The sequence below is a fragment of the Carcharodon carcharias genome, chromosome 10 (assembly GCF_017639515.1).
Source record: "Carcharodon carcharias isolate sCarCar2 chromosome 10, sCarCar2.pri, whole genome shotgun sequence".
Taxonomy (NCBI): Eukaryota; Metazoa; Chordata; class Chondrichthyes; order Lamniformes; family Lamnidae; genus Carcharodon; species Carcharodon carcharias.
This window is the reverse complement of record NC_054476.1, coordinates 96,165,804-96,193,759: the sequence shown is the minus strand read 5'-3', so window position 1 is coordinate 96,193,759 and position 27,956 is coordinate 96,165,804. Positions and strand designations below refer to the sequence as shown.

Genomic DNA, 27,956 nt, shown 5'->3' with positions numbered 1-27,956 from the left:
GGGTCATAATGCTGCTCATGGTGACTCTGCCACTTCATAGATTGGCTGACTTGTTCCCTCAGGCCTCTGATCTTCTCACCGAATCCAGGATTGTGAAACAGTAGTGTGGTGGCTGTCACATGGTCCCGTTCTCTGCCCGTGGTTTGTGTATGACTGTGTGAGGGGTGCTGAGGGAAGGGGCCAAGGTACAGAGGAAACCTGCCAACAGCGTGAGTCCCAGTCCACCCCAGGCACAGAACATAGACCAGCCGTAGCCATGACTGATATCCTCGGGCAGCCCGTACATGTGCCGAGGGAAACGTGAAAGTTCAAAATTAATTCCGGCTACACAAGTACAGAGGGAGATAATGCAACAGGTTCCTGATGGGAAGGAAAAATAGAGAATTGGTATTTCTCATCTGGATACTGCCCCTTAGCGACACCATTCATAAACACTTCAAATTCCATGTGTACATGGAAGACACCCAGTTCCACCTCACCACCTTGGGGCCCTTCCACCGTCTCTAGTTGGTCACGTTGCTTGTCTGACATCCAGCATTCAATGAGCAGAAATAATTGAGAAGACTGAAGCCACTGTCTACGTTTCCCTGCACACACACTTTACTCTTCAGCCACTGACTATATCCCCTCTTCCTGCCAACTGAAGTTGAACCAGACAAGTCACAACCCTGATGTTGTACTTGATGCTAGATAAAGCTTATCTATCTGTGCAACACTTTCTGTCCCTGCCTCCACCTCAGCTCATCTGCTGCTGAATCCCTCGTTCACATCTTTGTTACCTCTTGACTGGGCTAGAAAGAAAAGACTCATTTATACAGGGTCTTTCAACACCAAAGTGCTTTAATGAATTCCTTTCTTTGAAGTAGAGTTACTGTTGCAATCGGGGCAATCAATTTACACACAGCAAGATCCTGCAAACAGCAATGGCCAGGAATCTTTCAGGTCCAGAAGAAAGGGTATTCAGAGCCTCTGATTTCAGCGCAACTCCAAATGGGCCCATGGCTAGCCTCCAACCTTCCACCCAAAATAAACTCCATCCAAAATTCTGTTACTGGACCTGAACCGGGATCAAGCCCCATTTGCCCATCTGATGTCCACTGGCCTACACTGACTTCTGCTCCAGCAACAACTCAATTTTAAAATACTAATCTTTACTTCAAAATCTGACCATGCCTTCGCCTCTCAAGTAATCTCCGCCAGCCCTCAGCAACTGAGACACCTGTCAGTGTACAGATATCTCCTTGGGAGAGAGAGGGGACTGAGAGACACCAGTCAGTGTACAGATATCTCCTTGGGAGAGAGAGGGGACTGAGAGACACCAGTCAGTGTACAGATATCTTCTTGGGAGAGAGAGGGGACTGAGAGACACCAGTCAGTGTACAGATATATCCCTGAGAGAGAGGGGACTGAGAAACACCAGTCAGTATACAGATAGTCTCCCCCTCTCTCAGGGGGAGACTGAGAGACACCAGTCAGTATACAGATAGTCTCCCCCTCTCTCAGGGGGAGACTGAGAGACACCAGTCATTCTGCAGATACCTCCCTGACTGAGCGGGATTGAGAGACACCAGTCAGTGTACAGATATACCCCTGAGAGAGAGAGAGAGAGAGAGGGGGATTGAAAGACACCAGTCAGTGTACAGATATATCACTGAGAGAGGAGAGGGACTGAGATGCTAGTCAATATATACATATCTCCATGAAAGGGGGGCTGAGAGACACTAGTCAGTGTACAGATATCCCCTTGAGAGAGAGGGACTGAGAGACACCTGTCAGTGTACAGATATACCTCTGAGAGAGAGAGAGAGGGATTGAAAGACACAAGTCAGTGTATAGATATCTTCCTGAGAGACAGGGGGACTGAAAGACATCAGTCAGTGTACAGATATCTTCCTGAGAGAGTGGGGGACTGAGAGACACCAGTCAGTGTACAGATATCTCCCTGAGAGAGAGAGGGACTGAGAGATGCTAGTCAACGTACAGATATCTCACTAAGAGAGGAGAGGGACTGAGAGATGCTAGTCAATGTATACATATCTCCCTGAGAAGGGGACTGAGAGACACCATTCAGTGTACAGACATCTCCCTGAGAGAGATGGGACTGAGATACAGCAGTCAGTGTACAGATATCTCCCTGAGAGAGAGAGGGACTGAGAGACACCAGTCAGTATACAGATATCTCCCTGAGAGAGAGGAACTGGGAACGGACACAATAATCTGAGTTCAAGTACCTTCCTCAGTTTGAAAGACTGGTTAAAGCAATCAGCACTTCTTTCTGTAAGTCGACTGTAACATGTATTGATTTGCTGTTTGTAGATGAATACCATTGCTTCACTTACCTCCCATGAGAAAGAGCAGGCCAGCGACATACTGCATCAGGTCATGGTCCTTACAGCAGCCCAGCATACCAATAATCCAGCCAAAGAGAATGATGGACACCGCCATTCCGATAAACCCTGCTGTCATCCTGCGGAGATCTGTCAACAGGAGACAGCAGAACATTAGTCAGAGAGGAAAAAAATGCAAGATACCAGCCCCAAACTGATTAACACAGAGCATCAGCATTGAAATACCGTTAGTAACACCATACAGCTCCCTCTACACTGTCCCCATCAAACACTCCCGGAGAGAGAAAGCGCAAGAGAGAAAGCGCGCGAAAGAGAGAAAGCGCGCGAAAGAGAGAAAGCGCGCGAAAGAGAGAAAGCGCGCGAAAGAGAGAACGCGCGAAAGAGAGAAAGCGCGCGAGAGAGAGAGCGCACCAGAGACAGAAAGCGCACCAGAGACAGAAAGCGCACCAGAGACAGAAAGCGCACCAGAGACAGAAAGCGCACCTGAGACAGAAAGCGCACCAGAGAGAGAAAGCGCGCGAGAGAGAGAAAGCGCGCGAGAGAGAGAGAAAGTGAAAGTGAGAGAGAGAAAGAGAGAGAGAGAGAGAGAAAGAGAAAGCGAGAGAGAGAAAGCAAGAAAGAAAGGGAAAGAGAGAGGAGTGAGGGAGAAAGAGCAGGAAAGGCTCTGAGGTTTATTTCATGCTGTCTGCATGCTGCCTTCATGCTGAGAGCAGACAAAGGCTGCTATTCTCAGTGCCTATGAACAGGTACCAGAGGAGTACTGCCAACTATTCCAGAACTCCTGTAAAGAGCCCACACAGGCTTTCCTGGAATTTGAGAGAACTAAACAGTTAGCATTTGACAGGTGGGTCAGAGAATTAAAAATTGACTGCACCTATGAAGGGTTAAGAGAAATAGTACTGTAAGAGAAGTTCAAAAACTGACTCCCATACATCTTTAAAACTCACATAGAGGAACAAAGGGTTTCAAAAATCAGAGATGCAGCCATCATGGCGGATGACTTGAATTAACCCATTAACCTCTAAACCCAAACAAATTTGGATCCAGTACCTCCTACCAGCAAGGGAGAGGTAAGAAGCAGGTGGATGAAACAGAGACTGAAGAGGAAAGGAGAATAGAGAAAACATAGGTCAATCCCCAAATTTAAAAAGAAGGAACCGGGAAGGTAGGCCAGCCAGTGCAGAAAGCTCCACTCTGCTGTCATGCCCACATGTCTGTCCTTGGCCTGCTGCATTGTTCCAGTGAAGCTCAACGCAAACTGGAGGAACAGCACCTCATCTTCTGACTAGGCACTTTACAGCCTTCCGGACTGAATATTGAGTTCAACAATTTTAGATCATGAACTCTCTCCTCCATCCCCACCCCCTTTCCGATCCCCCCTTTTTTTTCCAATGATTTATATAGATTTTTCTTTTCCCACCTATTTCCATTATTTTAAAATGTATTTCCATCCATTGTTTTATCTCTACCTTTTAGCCTTTTTTGATTCCTTCACCCCACTCCACCCCCTCTAGGGCTATCAGTACCTTGCTTGTCCTGCTTTCTACCCTTAATTAGCACATTCCTTAGATAATATCACCACCTTCAACACCTCTTTGTCCTTTTGTCTGTGACATCTTAAGGTTATCTCCACCTATCACTGGCCCTCTATCCAGCTCTACTTGTCCCACCACCCCCCCCTTAAACCAGTTTATATTTCACCTCTCTTCTATTTTTACTTAGTTCTGTTGAAGGGTCATTCGGACTCGAAACGTTAACTGTGTTCCTCTCCGCAGATGCTGCCAGACCTGCTGAGTTTTTCCAGGTATTTTTGTTTTTGTTTTAGATTTCCAGCATCCACAGTTTTTTGCTTTTAAATAAAACCTTTGGTTCACCAAAAGGCCAACAGGGGGAGCTGCAGGCAGCACCATATCTATACCCTGCAAGGTACCAAGCCCAGACTCAAAAGTAGTGGGGTCAGACAGGATACCTGCCAAGGTTTCTTGAACAAATGGAGAATGAATGAATTATATCACAAGTTCCAAGAAGAGAAATAACCATTTTTAGAGACACATGGTGTTTTCAAACACCGTTTGTAGCAAAGGTTGCTGAAATGCCACCCAAAAGCAGGACAAACACTACCATGCTGGTAAAAGGGCTTATAGGAAGATGTTTAAAGTTTCCTCTAGTAAACATTCAGCCACAGAGCAAGTGGGTGACCGGTGTAGTGATGGTCGGGATTGTTCCTAGTTTACCCATACAGAGAGTGGACCCATACAGGGAAATTACTTGGTGGAGTGCCAAGTACTGTGCCCAGAGAGTCAAAAGCAGCCCAAGGAGACTGGGGAAATAGATGGGAACTGGCACAATTCTGCTCAGCTGCCGAGAGCTGAGGAAATCTCTAAAATCCAAAAGGGGGTGATAAAGCCAATAAAGGAGTTCTGGAAAAAATACAGTCAAACTGACTCGAAACATTAATTCCGTTTCTCTCTTCACAGATGCTGCCAGACCTGCTGAGCTTTTCCAGCATTTTCTGTTTTTATTTCAGATTTTCAGCAACCGCAGCATTTTGCTTTTATATTAGTAATTAACAGCAATGCCTTGTAAGCAATGAGAATGACTCCCCCAACCTGTTACAACTTCCAACAACTGCTTATAAATTCAACTATGAGAAACCTCACAACCGTTAATGTGGGGTAAATGTGGGAGAATAAATAACCTTCTTTGTGGCTAAACTCACAAATGCTTGCTGCTGGATATATTTAATTGGGACCCACACCCCGATGGTAAGAAAACACACCTTCTTGATCACAAAACATACTTAAAATGGGCATGGGAACACAAACATTCCGTTTGTGATGATACGAACATTCGACAGATATCTGGCAAAGTTACACGTAACAGATTGTCAAATAGAGACAGAGAGTATAAAATGCAGGGCGTTATGTTAAACATGCATATAACACCAGTTCAGCGCTAGCTGCAGCATTGCATTCAATTCTGGACACCAAACTCTAGGAAGAAATTCAACGCTTTGGAGAAGGTACAAAAGAAATTGATGAGAATGGTTCCAGCAATAAGGGAGTTACATGGATTGACTGGAAAAAACAAAGAGGAGATTAAGGTGTTACTAAATCATGAAGGGTTTAGATAGAAAAAATAAAGAGAAATAACTTCCAATGGCTGGATGGTCAAGACACACAATGAGTGCTTAAGATTTGAAATGCAGTTTGTGATGGCCGTGTGGATTCAGTTTCAATACCTTCAAAGGAGAACTGGATAAATACTTACAGGAGAATAAATTGCATGAATATGGAGAAAGGACAGACACAGTTGGGCTAATTGGATTGTTATTTGAAAGTGCTGTCATATGTTCAATGGGGCAAATGGCATCCTTCTGTGCTATACTGTTCTATAAGATAATCCTTTTCCTGACAAAGGGAAAAGCCAGAGTATAAGCTGTATGGAAAAAATCGAGATAGGAATTCAAAAATAATGTTGGAGGGGGCATACTGATGGGAAACACATACATGTTTTTTGTCTTGTTCAATTCCTAATTTTTACTATTGAAACCCACTTGAAGATCGTTTTCATTGTACTTTTGATTTTTGATCCAATTTCCAGTGCCTTTAGTTAACACTTACTGTTTTAGGAACATAGGAATGGGAGGAAGCCATTTAGCCCCTTGAGCTTGTTCTACCTTTCCATGAAATCTTGGCTGATCTGAGTATCTCAGTCATCATTTAGTATCTCTGTCTTTTGTTTTAGTGGTCAGGGTTTCAGTAACTTAAGAGACCAGCAATGGATTGACTACCATGTTAGGCTAGTAGGATTTTTTTGCATGTGCATTCTGTTCCACGTGGGAACTTCAGGAGCTTCATGTTTAAGCTCCAAGTTTCAGAACCTGAGGAGAAGCTAGTGATGTTGCTGGGCATCCTGAGTCTGACTGTTTCCTCTGACCGACTTTCCAGGAGGTAGACGCCACACAGCAACAGAAGGTGCAGGAGGTGAGTGAGGTCAGGGAGGTCAGGGAATGAGTGACCACAAGACAGGGTAGGAGGAAGATACTGGTTGTGCAGGTATCATCCCAAGCCAATGACACTCACTAACTAGTTTTCACTTTGAATAGCAGGGAGGGTGATGATTCCTTGTGTACAGAGAAAAAGAATAGAAATGCTATGATCATAGGGGATCCAAATGTCAGAGGCAGAGAGATGTTTCTGTAATTGCAAACTTAATTCCCAACTGGTATGTTGCCTCCCTAGTGTCAGGGTAAAGAATATCACCAACAGATAATCTCAGGATTACTCCCAGTGCCATTTGTCAGAGAGAGTATAGAAACAGGAAGATAGTGCAGGTAAATACATGGATGGGGAAGTGATGCTGGAGGGAGAGGGTCTGATTTCTGAGGCATGGGGTTGGTTCTGGGAGAAGGGGTATCTGTACGAGATAGTTGGGTAGAATCTAAATAAAGCCAAGGGCAATGCTCTTGCTGAGAGTTTAACTAGAATCATTGAAGAGGGTTTAAACAAATTTGGAGGAGGGTTGGGGAAGGAGAAATTAAATCAGAAGACGGAGAGACATAAATGGCAGTCAAATTAACAATATGCCAAAAATTGCAGGGACCAGAGTTAGGAAAATAGCAGAAGTGAAGGAGGTATGAAATTGTACGTGTATAAATGAGGTTGGTGAGCTGAAGGCATAAATTATTAGATGGGTTTACAACGTGGTCACAGTAGCAGACATGACTCAAACAATGAATCAATTCTTAATATTCCCCATTACCAAGTATTCAGGAATAACAGAGAAGGAAAAAGAGGAAGGTTTTTGCTGTCTGGACTAAGGATGATACCAGATGGTTGCAGGGCTGAATTTATTTGGCTTGGATTGATGAACAGAGCTGGAGTTATGTTGTTGGGAGTTATTATTTATAGAGCTCCAAACAGTGAGAATGAGATAGATGAGCACATTTGTCAGCCAATTTCAAAGGTGTGCAACAAAAATAGAGTAGCAATATCAAAAGGCTTTTAACTTAATATTGACAGGGAAAACCTTAATGCTAAGCTTAGGGAAGGAGAGGAATTTCTGATCAGCATCTAAGAACTTCATGAATATGCGTGCTGTCCAACAAGGCATCTCATTGGATCTCATTCTGAGAAATGAAGTAGTGACAGCAGGAGGTCATAGAGATGCTTACAGCACAGGAGGCCATTCAGCCCATTGAATCCATGCCAGCTGTCCATGGAGCAATCCAGTCAGTCCCATTCCCTGCTCGGTGTCTGCAACCCTGCAAGTTTATTTCCTTCAAATGCCCATCCAATTTCCTTTTGATATCATTCTTTGTCTCCACTTCCACCCCTCTCGTGGACAGTGAGTTCCAGGTCATTACCACTCGCTGTGTAAAAAGTTCTTTCGCACATACCCCTGCATCTCTTACCCAAGACCTTAAATCTGTGTGTCCTTTACCATCAGCTAATGGGAAGAGTTTTTCCTTGTCTTTCTGATCCAAATCTGTCATAAACTTATACCCCTCTATCAAATCTCCCCTCAATCTCCTTTGCTCCAAGGAGAACAACCCCAGCTTCTCCAACCTAACCTTGTAACTAAAATCCTTCATCCCTGGAACTATTCTGGTGAATCTCCTCTCCACCCATCTTCACATCCTTCCTAAAGTATGGTGACCAGAACAGGATGTAATACTCAAGCTATGACCTAACCGGAGCTGTTGAAAGTTTCAGCATAGCTTCCCTGCTTTTGTACTCAATATCTCGATTTATGAAGCCTGAGATCCTATATGCTTTCCTAACCACTCTCTCAATATGTCCTGCCACCTTCATAGATCTATATACATGCACCCCCAGGCCCCTCTGTTCCTGCACACTCTTTAGATTTGTTCCATTAAGTCCATATTACCTCTCCCTATCCCTTCTGCCAAAACACCATTTACCCCAGCTGGTTGTTTTCTGTCCTTAAGCTAATCTTTCATCCAAGTTGACCTCCTATTCCATCAGTCTTGATTTTATTATGGTCAAACACTTCCTTAAAATCCATACAGACAGCATCCATTGCTTTCCCTTCATCAATCTCAGTTACTTCATCAAAAAATTCAATTTGATTAGTCAAACATGATCTGCCTTTCACAAGTCCATGCTGGCTTGACTTTATTCACCGAAATCTCTCCGTGCCTGTTGATATCTGCACTGATCTTTCCTTCTAAAACCATGCCCACGACTAATGTTAAGCTGACCGGCCTGTAGTTACTAAGAATTTCCTTACACCCTTGCTTCAGTAAGTGTGTCACATTTATGTCATGCTTAGGAGACATGAAAAATGATCTAAAAGAAATTCATTTCTTTTCCATATTCTCTTGTTTAAATTCATTTTTTAAAATGGACTTCTGGATTGATAAGATGGCCACAGCTAGTCACATGCTGGTAGTTCTGGAAGATTCTGAGCCATTACAATGGACAAACTCAACAACCTCCTAGAATGTGACTTGTATGAATATTCCAGCCAAGCTAAAACAAAAGATTAGTAGACAAAATATCCGCACACAACTCTGGACAAAGGCAGAACTATTGGTGACTCATCTCCAACATTGTGCTAATTATGTCACACAATACAACGGGTTTTAACAAGGCTCCTTAAAAAGTGCATCATTAGCTGATTAGCTCAACCTGAAACCACCCTGTCACATGACCAAGGCTTGAGCTGTCTGAATAATGTCAGAAGAGAAAACCGGACTCTAGGCTAGCAGCCTGCCTCCGCCTGCCATCTTCCATCAACCAAACAGCAGCAGAAACAGAGCTCTGTCCAGATTTAAGTTGCTTGGCCCTCATCTACACTGTTTCTATGGGAAGATCTAAAATTCTGTACCAGTGCCTACTACAAGATTAATTCATCTATACGTGCTTCTTTCATTATGGTGGTCAGTGCTACTAGAAAAGTGGATTGCCCAGCATCAGCTTCAGCCTGCTAACCTCTCTGAAGGAATACACCATTAGATATTGATTCTGGACTCTGGACTCACATGAAACAAATTCTTATTTTGTCTGTGGTCTTTGCCCTACACCTCTTGCGTTCCCTTATCCCCCTTTTATTGTGTGAATGTACCGAGGTTACCTAGTGACACCCCCACCCCTCGTTTTGAGTGTGTGTAAAATAAAACAACCCTCTGAGTTTACCCTATCTCGAGTTTGCTGTGGTTACTAATAGAAATCGGATCACACCAAAACTGAGTGCTTGGGAAAATACGCCACAGCTTACAAAGGGGAAAAAAATCAAAAACCACAAACACATTTCTTTTTACAGATGTGTGGTGAGAGGAGAAATCAGGGCTGTTTTAAATTAAACCCCCTCCAGTCCGTTCTTCAATCTTTTGGCATCTCCCCCATATCTAGGGAAGATTATGACACATCCTTCCACTATCTCCACTCCAACTTTCTTTATTTACTTGGGATGCAAGCCATCCGGAACAGGTGACTTATCAATCCTAAACATTTCCAATATATCTTTGTTATCAATCTTCACCCTATCCATTACCTCCATCATTTCCACTTCTACTGATATTTCGACAACCTCCTCTCCTCAGGAAATACGATGCAAAGTACTCATTAAGCATTCTAGCCTTGTCCTACGCCTCAAAGCATAAATCACCATCTTTGTGCATAATAGGGCCCCCTGCCCCACAACTCTTACTACCTGCTTACGTGCCACAAGAATAGTTTTGGGTTCCCTTTTACATTGACTGCCATTCAATTCTCACGCTCTCTTTGCCAGTCTTATTTTCCTCTTCGCCTCCCCTTATATTTGACTGGTTTTCACTTGAAGAACTCATCGGACATGCATCATGCGCCCTCCTTTTTTGTTTCATCATCTTCTCTCTCTCCCTTGTCAAGGAGCCCTGTTTTTGGCTCCTTTATCTTTTGCCCTTGTTGGAATGTACCATCTTGGACCTGGAACATTTCTTCCTTAAAGATCATTGTTCTGTTAAGTTCTATATGAGATCGTTCCTTGTTTGTCTCCATTACTAATCTAAACTTAATGATGTGATGATCACTCTTACCCAAATGTCACCCTCAGACACTTCGTCCACTTGACCCACCTCATTCTCCAATCCTGATCCAACAATGCCTCCTTTGTAGTTGGGCCAATAATATACTAGTCAAGGAAGTTCTACTGAACACATTTCAGAAATTCCTTCCCTCCTTGCCCTTTATTCTAACATTATCCCAATCAATATTTGGGTAATTAAAGTTCCCCAGCATCACCACACCATAGTTCTTGCACATCTATGACTACCCTTGAAGCTCCCACTATTTGGGGAACTGTGGAATACCACAAGTAGCGTGATCACATCCTTTTTGCTTCTCAAGTCTAACCAATAGTTTCTGTCTTTGTCCCTGCCAATTTTATTTAAACCCTCCCCAACCACACTAGTGAATTTCTCCATGAGGGCAATGGTCCCAATCCTGTTGAGATACAGCCCATCCCTTATGAATAGGTGTCTTCTGTCCCAGAACTGGCCCTAAAGCCCTAAGAATCTGAAGCCCTCCTTCCTGCATCACGCTTCAAGCCATGCATTGATCCTCCCTACCTTCCTATTTCTACACTGGAGGGTGCCTGGTACTGGGAGTAATCCAGAGATTGCTACCCATGAGGTCCTACTTTTTAAACTTCTCCCTAGCTCTTGTAAATCTGACCTCAGGACCTGCCCTCTCTATGTCGTTGGTGGCAACAAGTACCACACAGCTTCTAGCTCACTTCCCCCCCCAACTATTCTGCGCCCTCTCCATGATGCCCTTTACCCTGGCACCAGGGACGAAATAAAGCATGCACAATAACAGTTACAGAAATGCCCGAATGGAACTGTGGGATCTTCCAAACGACTGCATTCCTAAACTTTGCTGTTCCCCCCCGTGCAGTCCCTTGCCAATTGGTGTCATGGTCATCTAGGTAACAGTGGCCACAAATTAACTCTGTTTAAAGTAGTTATGGAAAAAGACCAGAAAATAGCAAAAGTAATAGTGCTCAACTGGAGAAGATCTAATGTCAGTGATTTAAGAAGGGGCTTAGCACAGGTAAATTAGAAAAGGTGATTTTAGAATAAAGCAGTAATGGAACAATGAAGGGCATTCAAGGAAGAGATGGTTCATGATCACTTGGATATGCACTTGAGGTGCTTCCACCCACAGGTCTAGGCCCAAGAACTGGAAGGTGAGATTAGACTGGATAACTCTTTTTCAGTTGGCTGGGATACAAAGGGCCAAATGGTCTCCTTCTGTTAAGTATTTTTCTATAATAAAAGTAAAATACTGCGGATGCTGGTTTTGAATTAGGGAAAATGTAGAGAATCCAAAGCTAATCTGCCCTGGATGACAAAGGAAGTAAAAATTAAAGTAAAACAGGAAAAAGAGGCTTATGACAAATATCAGGAGCAAGACTTAGTGAAGAACTGTAAAGATTTTGGAAAATACCAGAGGGAATTAATACAGGAAACAGAGAGGGGTTGCAAGAAAAAGGTTAGCAGACAACATTAAAGTGAATCCTAAAACATTATATAAACAGTTGGGCCTAGTAAGGACTCAAACGTAAATCTCTTTGTGTAGAGATAGAGAACATGGTTATAGCATTAGATGAATACTTTAAATTTGTCTTCATAAGAGAAGCAAATTATGTGAATGTCAGATTAAAACAGGAGAAGGAATTTGTAGAATAGTGATAGAGATCAGAGAGATTAGATTCCTTGAAGGTTGGTCAGTCATCCTGGTCCAGATAGAATGCATCCTAGGTTGCTGAAAGAAGCAAAGGTAAAAATAGCAGAGGCATTGGTCACAATCTTTCAATCCTCACTGGATACAGAAGAAATACCAGAGGCTGGAGAGTTACTCATATTGTACTAATATTCAAGAAACGAGAGATGAATAAACCAGGAAACTACAGATCAGTCAGCCTAGTGCTTGGAAAATTATTGGAAATAATCATCGGGAACAAAATGAAATTTCATTTGGAATCACGGATTTATTAAAGGAAAGCTGTGTCTGGCTGGTTTGAATGAATTCTTTGATGAGATAACAGAGAAGATTGAGCAAGGTAGTGCAGGAGATGTTGTACATATGGACTTTCAGAAGGCACTTGATAAAGTACCACACAAGAGGCTTGCTAAGAAGCTGGAAGCCCATGGAATTAAGGAGAAGGTGACAGTATAGATACAGAATTGGCTCAGTGACAATGGTGGCATTGGATGGAGATTTGTCAGACCAGGGGTAGTTTGCAGTGGTGTTCCCCAAGGGTCAGTTTTGGATCCATTTCTCTTTGCAGTTTTTATAAATAATCTAGATTCAGGTGTAGGAGGCAGCATTATAATATTTACAGATAGTACATAACTTGGTAAAGTAGCAGACAGTGATAGGCTCCAGGGTGACAGACAGGATGGTGAAATGGACAGAAACTCAGCAGATGGAGATGAAACATGACGGAAAAGTGGGAAGTGATGCACTTTGGGAGGACTGACATGGAAAGACTTGCCTTTACCATTTCTCATCTCTACCCAAACTGCTTCAACATCCTGGTTTACTGAACTTAGGTCATCCTTTTCTATTATGCTCATACCATCATTAATTAACAGAGCCACCCCTCCACATTTTCCTAACTGCTTGTCCTTCCTAAATGTCATGTACGCTTCAACATTCAGGTCCCAATCTTTGTCATCCTGCAGCCATGTCTGTATAATGGCTGTCAGATCATACTTATTTCTATTTGCACTGTCAGTTCATCTGTTTTGGTTTGAATGCTATTGTATTTAAATACAGAGCCTTTAGTAGTGTCCTTGGCCCAATCATCTTCAGCTTCTTCATCAATGACCTTTCCTCCTTCATAAGGTCAGGAGTGGGGATGTTCGCTGTTGATTGCACAATGTTCAGCACCATTCACGGCTCCTCAGATACTGAAGCAGTCCATTCAGACTTCGGCTGATAAAAGGCAAATAACATCTGTACCAAAGAGGAGCCAGGCAAAGGTAAGATAGAATCTAACCGTCACCCCTTGATATTCAATGACATTACCATCACTGAAACCCCCACCATCAACATCCTGGGGGTTACCACTGACCAGAAACTGAACTGGGCTAGCCATATAAATACTGTGGCTACAAGAGCAGGTCAGAGGCTAGGAATCGTGCGATGAGTAACTCACCTCCTGACTCCCCAAAGCCTGTCCACCATCTACAACGCACAAGTCAGGAGTGTGATGGAATATTCTCCACTTGCCTGGATGAGTGCAGTTCCCACAACACTCAAGAAGCTTGACACCATCCAGGACAAAGCAGCACATCCAAAAACATTCAATCCCTCCAGCACTGACACACAGTAGCAGCCGTGTGTACCATCTACAAGATGCACTGCAGGGATTCACCAAGGGTCCCTCGACAGCACCTTCCAAACCCACAACCACTACCACCTAGAATGTCAAAGACACCAAGTGTATGGGAACACGAAGTTGACGTGGAAATTATTGCCTTTTCTTCATTGCCACTGGCTCCTGGAACCTCCTACCTTATAGCACACATTCTGCAGAGGTTCAAAAAAACAGCACCAACTTCTCAAGAACCACCAGGGGTAGGCAAGACATGCTGTTTGGCCAGCCGTGCCCACTTCCTGTGAATTAATACATCTAATAACCCTCCCCTTATTCTTACACACCCCCCCTTCCTTCACCCCAAACAATTCCTCCTCCTCCACTCAGGCCCTTACTCTTCTCCCTGTAGCCAAGCCCATCTCCTACCCTTCTCCCCACCCCATCCCATACTCAGCTGCTCTGGGGCTCAGTTCCTGTTACTCTAGTACACAGAAGCTCAGCTCTTCTTGCACAATAGTTATAGCACAGGAGGCGGCCAATCAGCCAATTGAGTCTGTGCTGGCTCTCCAAATGAGCAATGCACCGAGTGCCATTCCCCACCTTCTCCCTGTAACCCTGTACAGTCTTCCTTTTCAGATAAGAATCCCATTCCCTCTCGAACACCTCGATTGACCCTGCCATCCACCACCACCACCACCACCATTATTACTTTGTTACACTGAGGATCAGCCCCAATTCCATGTATTACTCAGAGGCTCAGGCCCAGTTTGTTTCTTTATTACTCTGATGATTAATTCCTGGTCATTTATATTAATCTGAGGCTCGATCACTGTTACTCTGAGGCTGAATCCCTGTTGTATTCTACTGCTCTGGGGTGTAGAACCTCACAGCTCCAATCCCTGCTCACACTTCAGTCTGTGGTACTTTGTATGACTGCAAAGCTCAGTCCTGGCTCTCTCTTCCCAGTACTTACGTAAAGCATGCCATTCATCCTGCCGAATGGTCATGGTTAAATTGACTGGAAGATTCCGTGGGACTGTTGAAGAGGAGTAGTGATACTTCACAGGAATACAGCGCTGTACGACCCCTGTAACACAAACACACTCTTTCAGATCCAGCACTAGTGATCAGCCTCGAACACAACTCATGCCACCCAGCTTGCACCTACTGCTGCCAATTCCACCCACCTCTCCACAGGGCACTGACCTATGTTGCTTAAGTGAAGGCAAACAGCAAATCCACAGTCAGGTACCCACACTCCCAGCACATTGATTCAGCGTCCCAGTACAAAACCCAACTGCAAAATACTCCCGCTGTTCTCAGCACCCAAGGCATTGCTTCAGTAAAACAAGAGACCTGAATGGGGATACACTATTCTGATGTCATGTACTGATGGACTTACATACCATTCTAGCACGGAAGACTGTACTTGAAACTCTGGTTTTGTCTATTTCCACACCCCTGATCTGTCCTCATTTCCCTGTGTCTAATTGTCTCTACCTGAAGAAATGCCTTTCTTCCCATCTGGTACTTGACTTCACTCAGTCTCACTGGGTCTGTCAGGGCTGGAGTCTAAGTGCTGGCTTTGTACTACCACTTAGCAGCACTCAGGCAGGACTCTCAGTCTTTGATTCCAGTCTCTCATCCAGTCCCTGTCACCAGGCTCATTGTACACACACAGGGGAGGTTAGTAAACACATCGAGTGATTTGAATAATTCGATAAGCATCGCCATGCTGACACTGCATATTTGAGAAATGTCTTTGGCTCACCACTCACTACATACCTCATCTACTGGTTTCACCTCTCCTTTGATGCCATAAAGTTGAGGTTTCTGAACGTTGGATGTTTCCAGTCCGGATATCCATATTCCCAACTCAGCTACAGCACAGAATGGATATAGATGTAAAGTGCCCTCTAAGCTGCACGATCCTCCCGGTGCAGTTTCAAAGAAGAATAAAGCTCCTTCTACTCTAGCATTCAACATTCCTGGCTTAGCCAGCGCACAGGGAATGTAGGGGGTGATGGTCAGACTACACAGTGCAATCAAGCACTCCCAAAGCACGTACAGAATACAGAGTAAAGCTCCCTCTACACTGTCCTCAGTAAACACTGCCAGGGTAGGTACAGCACAGGGTTAGATTTTTAAAAATTAATTCACATTATAGGCTTCACTGGCTGGGCCAGCATTTATTGCCTATCCTTAATTGCCCTTGAGAAGGTGGTGGTGAGCTGCCTTCTTGAACCACTGCAGTCCATGTGGTGTAGGTACATCCACAGTGCTGTTAGGAAGGGAGTTCCAGGATTTTGACCCAGTAACAGTGAAGGAACGGCGATATATTTCCAAGTCAGGATGGTGAGTGACTTGGAGGGGAGCTACCAGGTGGTGCAGTTCCCATCTATCTGCTGCCCTTGTCCTTCTAGATGGTGGTGATCGTGGGTTTGGAAGGTGCTGTTGAAGGAGCCTTGGTGAATTCCTGCAGTGCATCTTGTAGATGGTACACACTGTTGCTACTGTGCATCGGCGGTAGAAGGAGTGAATGTTTGTGGATGTGGTGCTAATCAAATGGGCTGCTTTGTCCTATATGGTGTTGAGCTTCTTGAGTGTTGTGGGAGCTGCACTCATCCAGGCAAGTGAGGAGTATTCCATCACACCCCTGGGAGTCAGGAGGTGAGTTACTCATTGCACGATTCCTAAAAAACTCCGGATGCTGGAAATCCAAAACAAAATCAGAGACAGAAATACCTGGAAAAACTCAGCAGGTCTGGCAGCATCAGCGGAGAAGAGTACAGTTGACATTTCGAGTCCTCGTGACCCTTCAACAGAACTGTTTTAATTAAAAATAGGAGAGGGCTGAAATATAAGCTGGTTTAAAGGGAGGGGGTAGAGGGGGGGGGGGGGGGGTGGTTGTTGGGACAAGCAAGCAGAGATAGGAGGAGATAACCAAAAGATGTCACAGACAAAAGAACAAAGAGGTGTTGAAGGTGGTGATATTATCTAAAAGAATGTGCTAAATAAGTGTGGATAGCAAGACAAGCAAGGTACAGATAGCTCTAGTGGGGGTGGGGGTGAAACAAGACTAAAGACTAAAAGGGCATAAAAGGTACAGATAAATGATCGGTGGAATACATTTTAAAATAATGGAAATAGGTGGGAAAAGAAAAATCTATATAAATTATTGGAAAAAACAAAAAGGAGGGGGAAGAAACGGAAAGGGGGTGGGGATGGAGGAGGGAGTTTATGATCTAAAATTGTTGAACTCAATATTCAGTCCAGAAGGCTGTAAAGTACCTAGTCGGAAGATGAGGTGCTGTTCCTCCAGTTTGCGTTGAGCTTCACTGGAACAATGCAGCAAGCCAAGGACAGACATGTGGATAAGAGAGCAGGGTGGAGTGTTAAAATGGCAAGCGACAGGGAGGTCTGGCTAATGCAGGTGTTCTGCAAAGCGGTCACCCAGTCTGCGTTTGGTCTCTCCAATGTAGAGGAAACCGCATTGGGAGCAACGAATGCAGTAGGCTAAGTTGAAGGAAGTGCAAGTGAAATGCTGCTTCACTTGAAAGGAGTGTTTGGCCCTTGGACGGTGAGGAGAGAGGAAGTGAAGGGGCAGGTGTTGCATATCTTGCGTTCGCATGGAGGTGGCGTAGGAGGGGGTTGAGGAGTAGGGGGTGATGGAGGAGTGGACCAGGGTGTCACGGAGGGAACGATCCCTACGGAATGCCGCCAGGGGCTGAAGGGAAGATGTGTTTGGTGCTGGCATCATGCTGGAGTTGGCGGAAATGGTGGAGGATGATCCTTTGAATGTGGAGGCTGGTGGGGTGATAAGTGAGGACAAGGGGTACCCTATCACGTCTCTGGGAGGGAGGAGAAGGCATGAGGGCAAATGTGTGGGAGATGGGCCAGACACGGTTGAGGGCCCTGTCAACTACCATTTGTGGAAAACCTCAGTTAAGAAAGAAGGAGGACATGTCAGAGGAACTGTTTTTGAAGGTAGCATCATCAGAACAGATGCGATGGAGGCGAAGAAACTGAGAGAATGGAATGTAGTCCTTACAGGAAGTGGGGTGTGAGGAGCTGTAGTCGAGGTAGCTGTGGGAGTCGGTAGGCTTGTAATGGATATTGGTGGATCGTCTATCACCAGAAATTGAGACAGAGAGGTCAAGGAAGGGAAGGGAGTGTCAGAGATGGATCATGTGAAAATGATGGAGGGGTGGAGATTGGAAGCAAAATTAATAAATTTTTCCAGGTCCCGACGAGAGCAGGAAGCAGCACCGAAGTAATCATCGATGTACTGGAGAAAGAGTTGTGGAAGGGGGCCAGAGTAGGATTGGAACAAGGAATGTTCCACATACCCCATAAAGAGACAGGCATAGATGGGGCCCATGCGGGTACCCACAGCCACACCTTTTATTTGGAGAAAGTGAGAGGAGTTAAAGGAGAAATTGTTCAGTATGAGAACAAGTTCAGCCAGACGGAGGAGAGTAGTGGTAGATGGGGATTGTTCGGGCCTCTGTTCGAGGAAGAAGCTAAGGGCCCTCAGACCATCCCGGTGGGGGATGGAGGTGTAGAGGGATTGGACGTCCATGGTGAAGAGGAGGCGGTTGGGGCCAGGGAATTGGAAATTGTTGATGTGACGTAAGGTGTCAGAGGAATCACGGATGTAGGTGGGAAGGGACTGGACAAGGGGGGAGAGAAGGGAGTCAAGATAGCAAGAAATTAGTTCCATGGAGCAGGAACAGGCTGACACGATCGGTCTACCAGGACAGTCCTGTTTGTGGATTTTGGGTAGGAGGTAGAAGCGGGCTGTCCGAGGTTGGGCGACTATCAGGTTGGAAGCTGTGGAAGGAAGGTCAGTGACAGTCCTGGAAACAATGGCTTGATGTTCAGTGGTGGGGTCATGGTCCAGGGAGAGGTAGGAGGAAGTGTCTGCGAGTTGACGCTCAGCCTCCAAGAGGTAGAGGTCAGTGCGCCAGACAACAAGAGCACCACCCTCGTCAGCAGGTTTGATGACAATGTTAGGGTTGGACCTGAGAGAACCGAGTGCAGTAAGTTCAGAGAGAGACAGGTTAGAATGAATGAGAGGAGCAGAGAAATTGAGACGACTAATGTCACGCCGACAGTTCTCAATGAAAAGACCATGAGAAGGAAAGAATCCAGAGAGAGGGGTCCAGGTGGAGGGAGAATATTGGAGGTGGGTAAAAGGATCTGTTGAACGGGGAGAGGACTCCTGCCCAAAGAAGTGAGCACGGAGATGGAGGCGACAGAAGAAGAGTTCAGCATTGTGCCGAGCCCGAAATTCATTGAGATGAGGGCTTAAAGGTCTGAAACTAAGTCCTTTGCTGAGCACTGAACGTTCAGCGTCGGAGAGGGGAAGGTCAGGGGGTACAGTGAATACCCTTCCGGGGCTGGGATTGGAAGATGGGGAGGGACAGGCAGGGGTGGAGGGTCCTGGATGGGTGTCTGTGTCGATGAGTTGTTGGAGCATGCGTTCCTTAGCACTTGAGAGAAAGAGAAAAAGTTTCTTGTTGAGGCGTTGGTTGAGACGAAGAATAAAATCAAACTGGGGGCATGCGCAGCTTTGAAAAAGGGTACGGCGGTGCTGCTGGAGGGAGAGGTCGAGTGTGTTCATATGGTGGCGCATGACACTGGGTGTGGATCTCAGAACGCGACGGGAATAGCAATCCGAGGAACGTTGTATGTCCCGGAGGTACCTGTAATCCTGGGTGGATTCGAAACATGAGGGGTGGAATTTCAGTTGAAATCCACGTGGGGTAAGTCAGAGACGGAGACAGTCACTGAGAAAGGAGATATGGCTGTGAAAGCGGGTTTTAGTAAACACCTTGTCAAACACCAGGAGAAAAATGGAAAGCAATGAAGGTGAACAAGGCAAAAGAGAGATTCGAAAATCCTGACGGAGAGTAGAACGAAACTTCTTCAAGGTAGGCATTTCTTGAAGAGAAGTGGCAGTCAATTAAACACAGAGATAAAAACAAAAAGCTGCGGATGCTGGAAATCCAAAACAAAAACAGAGACAGAAATACCTGGAAAAACTCAGCAGGTCTGGCAGCATCGGCGGAGAAGAGTACAGCTGACGTTTCGAGTCCTCATGACCCTTCAACAGAAATATCTGTACCTTGCTTGTCCTGCTATCCACTCTTAATTAGCATATTCTTTTAGATAATATCACCACCTTCAACACCTCTTTGTTTTTTTGTCTGTGACATCTTTTGGTTATCTCCTCCTATCACTGCTTGCTTGGCCCAACAACCATCCCCCCTTCTCCTACCCCCCACCCTGCCTAAACCAGCTTATATTTCACCCCTCTCCTATTTTTAATTAGAACAAAAACAGAGACAGAAATACCTGGAAAAACTCAGCAGGTCTGGCAGCATCGGCGGAGAAGAGTACAGTTGATGTTTCAAGTTCTCATGACCCTTCAACAGAACTCAGAATGTTCTGTTGAAGGGTCATGAGAACTCAAAACGTCAACTGTACTCTTCTCCGCCAATGCTGCCAGACCTGCTGAGTTTTTCCAGGTATTTCTGCCTCTGTTTTTGTTGTGCACAATTCCTAGATCTGACCTGTTCTTGTAGCCACAGTATTTATATGGCTAGTCCAGTTCAGTTTCTGGTCAATGGTAACCCCCCAGGATGTTGATAGTGGGGGATTCAGTGATGATAATGCCATTGAACATCAAGGGGCAATGGTTAGATTCTCTCTTGTTGGAGGTGGTCATTGACTGGCACTTCTGTGGCCTGAATATTACTTGCCACTTGTCAGCCCAAGCCTGGATATTGTCCAGGTCTTGTTGCATTTGGACATGGACTGTTGCAGTATCTGAGGAGTCACAAATGGTGCTGAACATTGTGCAATCATCAGCGAACATCCCCACTTCTGACCTTATGATGGAAGGAAGGTCATTGATGAAGCAGCTGAAGATGGCTTGGCCGAGGACACTGCCCTGAGGAACTCCTGCAGTGATACCCTGGGACTGAGATGATTGACCTCCAACAACCACAACCATCTTCCTTTGTGCTAGGTATGACTCCAATCAGTGGAGAGCTTTCCCCCTGATACCCATTGACTCCAGTTTTGCTAGGGCTCCTTGATGCCACACTTGGTCAAGTGCTGCCTTGATGTCAAGGGCAGTCACTCTCACCTCACCTTAGGAGTTCAGCTCTTACGTCCATGTTTGAACCAAGGCTGTAATGAGGTGAGGCGCTGAGTGGGCCTGGCAAAACCCAAACTGGGCATCAGTGAGCTGGTTTTGTTAAGCAAATGCCGCTTGATCGCACTGTTGATGATCCCTTCCATTTCTTTACTGATGGAGAGTAGACTAATTGGTCGGTAATTGGCCAGGTTGGATTTGTCCTGCTTTTTGTGCACAGGACATGTCTGGACAATTTTCCACATAGCTGGGTAGATGCCAGTGTTGTAGCTATACTGGATACAGATACAGAGTAATGCACCCCCTACACTATCCCCATCAAACACTCCCAGGGCAGGTACAGCACAGCGTTAGATACAGAGTAAAGCTCCCTCGACACTGTCCCCATCAAATACTCCCAGGACAGGTACAGCACAGGGTTAGATACAGAGTAAAGCTCCCTTTTCACTATCTCATCCAAGGCTCTAAGGGCCAAGTACATTTTTTTAAATTCATTCATAGGATCTGAGCATTGTTGGCTACGCCTGCACTTGATGCACATCCCAAGTTACCATTGTGAAGCTGGGGCAGAGATGCTGTCCTGACCACAGCAGTCCATGTGGTGTAGGTACACCCATTGTGCTGTTCGGAAGGGAGTTCCAGGATTTTGACCCAGCGACAGTGAAGGAACTGCGATATATTTCCAAGTCAGGATGGTGAGTGACTTGGAGGGGAACTTCCAGGTGGTGGAGTTCCCGTTTATCTGCTGCCCTTGTCCTTCTCGGTGGTAGTGGTCCTGGGGTTTGGATGGTGCTGTCGAAGGACCCTTGGTGAGATGATGAAGTGCATCTTGCTGCCACTGTGCATCAGTGGTGGAGGGACTGGGTGGTAAAGGAGGAAGATGGGTTGCCAATCAAGTGGGCTGCTTTGTCCTGGAAGGTGGAGAGTTCCAGTGTTCAGGGAGCTGCAGTCATCCAGGCAAATGGAGAGTATTCCATCACACCCACATGAAATCATCACCTTCCGTTAATGAATAAAAGATTACTCACCTTACACTGCACCCAAATGGCCCCAGTAACCCCATCGACTCCAATTCCACTGCCCCATGTATCCCCAACCAATCCACCTGCATGGCCCACTGTATCCCCATACACTCCCCTTACACTGCCCCCTTTGTCCCCTTCCACTCCATCCACACTGCCCACTGTATCCCCATCCACTCCCTGTACACTGCCCCGTATATCCATCCTCCCTGCTACACTTACCCCATATCCTTAGCTACTCCCCTTACACTGCCCCCTGTATATCCATCCACTCCCCCTACACTGCCCCCTGTATATCCATCCACTCCCCCGACACTGCCCCGTCTATCCATTCACTCCCCCTACACTGCCCCCTGTATATCCATCCACGCTCCCTACACTGCCTCCTGTATATCCATCTACTCCCCCTACACTGCCCCCGTATATCCATCCACTCCCCCTACACTGCCCCCGTATATCCATCCACTCCCCCTACACTGCCCCCTGTCTATCCATTCACTCCCCCTACACTGCCCCTTGTATATCCAGCCACTCCCTGTAAACCACACCCTGTATCCCCCTCCATTCCACCTGTACGGTCTCCTCTATCCCCATCCACTCCCCCTATATTCCTATTCCACCAAATACTGTACCCGTATATTCATCCAATTTCTCGACATTGCCCCATGTATATCCATCCACTCCGCTAAACTACCAAGATATCCCCATTCACTCTGCCTAGTGACCCCTCTATCCCCATTCACTACCCCTACATTGCCCCCTTTATGTCCATCCACTTCCCCTTCACTGCCCCCTGTATCCCCCATCCAACTCCCACAACACTGCCCCTGTATCCCCAGCCACTCTCCCTACACTGGCCCCTGTATCCCCATCCACTCCTCCTATCCTGGCCCCAGTATCCCCATCCACTCCCCCTACATGGCTCCCTGTAACCCATCCATTCCCCCTACACGGCCCCCTGAATCCCCATCCCCACCAGCTACACTGCCTCCTGTAAATCCATCCACATTCCCCTGCACTTACCCCTGTATCCCCACCCACTCACACTACCCACTGTATATCCATCCACTCCCCCTATGCTACCCCCCTGTATCCCCATCCATTCCCCCCTTCACTGCCCTCTGTATTCATCCACTCCCATCATACTGTCCCCCACTACCCCATGCACACTACCTACAATGCCCCCTGTATATCCATCCACTCCCACTAAACTACAATCTGTATTCCTGTCCACTCCACCTATACTGTCTCCTGCTTCCCCATCCGTTCCCTCTTCACTGCCCTCTATATTCATCCACTCCGCCTACATTGTCCCCTGTATATTCATCCACTCCCCTAAACTACCCCCTCTATCCTCATCCACTCCCCCTTCACTGTTCTCCGTATATTCATCCAATACCCTACACTGCCCCCCCAGCCCCATCCACTACACCTACATTGCCCCCTCTATCCACATCCACTCCCACTACACTGTCCCCTTTATGTCCATCCACTCCCCCTATTCAGCCCCCAGGATCCCCATCCACTCCCCCTACATGCCCCCTGTATATCATTCCACTCACCCATCACTGCCCCCTATATCCCCATCCACTCACCCTACACTGCCCCATTTATCCATCCACTCCCCCTACGCTGTCCCCTGTATCCCCATCCACTCTGCCTATAGTATCCTCTATATATAAATACACTCCATCTACACTGCCCCCCAAACCCCCATCCACTGCCCCTACATTGCCCTCAGTATATTCATGTACTCCCCCTACATGGTCCCCTGTATCCCCATCCACTCCCCCTATACTACCCCCTGTAGATCCATTCCCTCTCCCTAAACTACCCCCTGTATTGCCATCCACTCCCCATACACTGCCCCTTGTATCTGCATCCACTCCCCCTACATTGCCCCCAGTATATCTATCCACTCCCCTAAATTACCCCGAGTACACATCCATTCCACCTACAGTGCCTTCTCTATCCACATCCACTCCCGCAACACTGTGCCCTGTATCCCTATCCCCCCCAACTACATTGCTCCCATATATCCATCCACTCCCCCTACACTACCCCCATGTATATCTATCCACTCCCCCTACATTACCCCCATGTATATCTATCCACTTCCCCTACATTGCCCCCTGTATGTCCATCCACCTCTCTAAACTACACCCTGTATCCCCATCCGTTCTCCCTTCACTGTCCTCTATATTTATCCACTCCCCCTATACTGCCCCGTCAACCCCAACCACACCGCCTACACTGCCACCTGTACCCCCATCCATTGCCCTCCATATATTCATCCACTCCCCCTGCACTGACCCCTTTACTGCCAAACTCTCCCCCAAACTGCCCTTGTATATCCATCCAATCCGCCTATACTGCCCAATGTACCCCCATCCACTCCTCTTTCACTGCCTCCTGTATATCCATCCACTCCCCCTACACTGCCCCCATATCTGCATCCGCTATCCCTACACTGCTCCCTGTATATCAATCCACTTCCCCTACACTGCCCCGTGTATCATTCCACTCCCCTAACACTGACCCCCTGTGTATCCCCACCACACCACCTATACTGCCCCCTGTATATCCATCCACTCCACCTATACTGTCTCCTGCTTCCCCATCCATTCTCTCTTCACTGCCCTCTATATTCATACACTCCCCATACATTTCCCCCTGTATCCCCAACCCCCTATACTGCCCCAGTCTTTCCATTCACTCCCCCTACATTGCCCCCTGTATATCCATCCACTCCCCTAAACTACCCCCTGCATGCACATCTACTCCACATACATTGCCCCCTCTATCCACATCCACTACACTGCCCCTTTATATCCTTCCATTCCCCCGACACTGCCACCTGCACTGCCCCCTGTATCACCATCCACTAACCTGACACTGCCCCCTGTATATCATTCCACTCCCGCAACATTGCCCCCTGTATCCCCATCCCCTCAACTACATTGTCCCCGTATATCCATCCACTCCCCCTACACTGCCCCATTTATTCATCCATTTGCTCTACAACGTCCCCGAATACCCATCCGCTCATCCTACATTGCCCCATGTATATCCATCCACTCCCCCTACATTCTCCCCTGTATATCCATTCACCTCTCTAAACTACACTCTGTATCCCCATCTATTCCCTCTTCACTGCCCTCTATCTTCATCCACTCCCCCTATACTGCCCCCTGCAACCCCAAGCACACCAGCTACATTGCCCCCTGTATATCCATCCACTCCCCCTACATTGCCCCCTGTAAATCCATCCACTCCACTTAAACTACACCCTGTAGCCCCGTCCATTCCCCACTGTTTATCCATCCACTCCTTCTACACTGCCCCCTGTAGCCCCACCCACTCACCTATACTGCCCCAGTATATCCATCCACTCCCCCTTCACTGCCCTCCGTATATTCATGCACTCCCCCTCTCATAGAAACCTATAAAAATTCTAACAGGACTAGACAGGGTAGATGCAGGAAGAATGTTCCCGATGGTGGGGGAGTCTAGAACCAGGGGTCACAGTCTGAGGATATAGGGTAGACTATTTAGGGCTGAGATAAGGAGAAATTTCTTCACTCAGAGAGTGGTGAGCCTGTGGGATTCGCTACCACAGAAAGTAGTTGAGGCCAAAACTTTGTATGTTTTCGAGAAAGAATTAGATATAGCTCTTGGGGTGAAAGGGATTAAAGGATATAGGGAGAAAGCAGGAGCAGGCTATTGAGTTCAATGATCAGCAATGATCATGATGATTGGTGGAGCAGGCTCGAAGGGCTGAATGGCCTACTCCTGCTCCTATATTCTATGTTTCTATGTTATACTGCCCCCTCTATCGCCAAACTCTCCCCTTAAACTGTCCCCTGTATATCCATCCACTCCCCCTACACTGCCCCCTGTATCCCTATCCACTCCTCCTTCACTGCCCCCGTATCTGCATCCACTCCCCTTACACTGCCTTCTGTATCCCTATCCACTCCTCCTTCACTGCCCCCTGTATCTGCATCCACTCTCCCTATACTGCCTCTTCTATCTGCATCCACTCCCCCGTATCTGCATCCACTCCCCCTACACTGCCCCCTTGTATCCCCATGCACTCACCCTACACTGCCCCTACATATCCATCCACTCCCTCTACACTGAACCCGTATCCACATCCACTTCCCTTACACTGACCCCTGCATCGACATCCATTCACCCCCACTACACTGCCTCCTGCATATCCATCCATGCCTCTAAATTCTCCCCTGTATATTCACTGACTGAACACCTCAGTTCTGTGCATGAGTGCTTTTTTCCTGCATATTTACATCCCACCCGTGTGGTTGTAATCCTTGTGTCGTGTCACACATACATATACACAGGCATGGATTGATACTCCCTCACAACTATGTAGTAACACAGGAATATAATATTACACATAGTCACAGACAAACAGACACACACATCCGGCAATGATCCAGATGTAAAGAGGTACACCTCCACATCTCGTGTGTCTAGCTGGAGTGCATTTTCACTGCAATTCCTTTGGAAAATAATCATTACTGAAATTGGAAAGCAGGTTATCTGACTGCTCAGCCCCTCCCAACTCAGAACCTTTAACCACTTCTCAGACACTTTCCTTCCGCTCCATTAAGATTTACAATTCACTCACTCATCTCCAGTGAACGGAAGCTAGCCCCATCTTGCTAAGATTGTTCCCACCTCAATGTTCATTGTGTGAGGCCGGTTATATTCCGATAAACAGATTTAACTGGAACAGGAGAGAGCATAACTGACTGCACACTCCCTGCTCCTGTCTCTGATATCCACACCCAGCTACAGTTTTGATGGATTGATTGATATTTGCTGAATGGTTTGAACTCTCGCAGCCTCTAAGTGTCTCTCTCTCGTTCCCTCCATTCCCCGGATATAATTCTGTAATCTACTACTGCTGTCTCTCTCTTCATTAAGCTGGCTGATAGGAGCCTAACTCAGGATAATTCTTTATTTCACTGCATACTCTGTAACACAAGGTTAAAGCACAGCTTATATATCACAACCCCAGGAGCTACTGTTCCCTAACTTCACAGCATTCTTCTACAGTTTGTGCAACATGATGGGTTCGGCACCTTGGAGAGCGCAGAGCCTGGAAATTCAGTTCTCCACAAGAAAAACCTCAACCAGGGCACAAGATCCAGCCAGATCCAACACAACCCACAACCAAAGCCACCCACCCACCAACCACAACCGTCCTCAACTAGACTCCTACGTACATACAGCCCACACAAACAGGACCTCCAACACAGCAGGACACAAACAGATCAAAGTCCACACCCAGACTCTAATCCATTGTCTCCTAACAAGCAGATGTCAAACCCACCTGTACAGAACATCAGACTCCCAAATCCTGAACAGCTTTAAGCTCCATCAAGCTCTCCAAACTTATGACCCCCACCCCACACCCCCCCGCAGATGGACATCCCTTCCATTCTGAGACCCTCCCCAGTCCTCCTTCTCCCCCATTCCACCTCCCCTAGTCCTCCCTCTCTTCACACATTCCCCCTCTCTCCCGCTAGCCCTCTCATTTCTCTCATTCCCCCTTCTCTCCCCCATTCCCCCTCTCCCCAGTCCCCCCGATTTACCCCCTCACTCCCCATTCCCCCATTTATCCCCCCCACCCCCAATTCATCCCGTCTCTCTCCCATTCCTCCTTCTGGGAGACCCCCTCCCCCCGCAGTCCCCCTCACCCTTGAAGATGAGCTCCTCGGTGTCCTGGTCGAATCCCTGGCGGTGACATTTTCTCCAAAGGCCGAGGATGGTGGAGTTGAAGTGCCGGCTGCAATGTGAATCGACGGAGGCCGATCCCAGGAAGTACCTGCGGGCTCTGTGGCCCAGAAGCCGGGGCTGGCGGAGGGGCAGGTTCTGGTTTGGTATGTAGATGAAGCCGGGATCATTCCTCTTGTTAGCGTAATTCTTACAGCGGTCCCGGTGCCGCCGGGCGTCTGTCTCATACCAGTAATCAGTACAGATAGCCATGGCGAGCAGGCCGAGAGCACAGACTGCCAACAACAAACCCGCTCCTGTCAGCAGCTTCATCGCCGCCAT

General features: G+C 46.7%; 1 protein-coding gene across 1 annotated transcript; it reads right to left on the bottom strand.

Moving 5' to 3' along the window:
* Positions 1 to 91: 91 nt before the first annotated feature.
* On the bottom strand, positions 92 to 27,956 carry tmem276b (transmembrane protein 276b). Its single transcript, XM_041198146.1, has 4 exons — positions 27,599 to 27,956; positions 14,656 to 14,769; positions 2,340 to 2,477; positions 92 to 360 (listed from the first exon to the last, which is right to left on the bottom strand). The coding sequence occupies exons 1-4, from the start codon at positions 27,954 to 27,956 to the stop codon at positions 116 to 118; spliced, it is 855 nt and encodes a 284-aa protein (XP_041054080.1). The 3' UTR covers positions 92 to 115.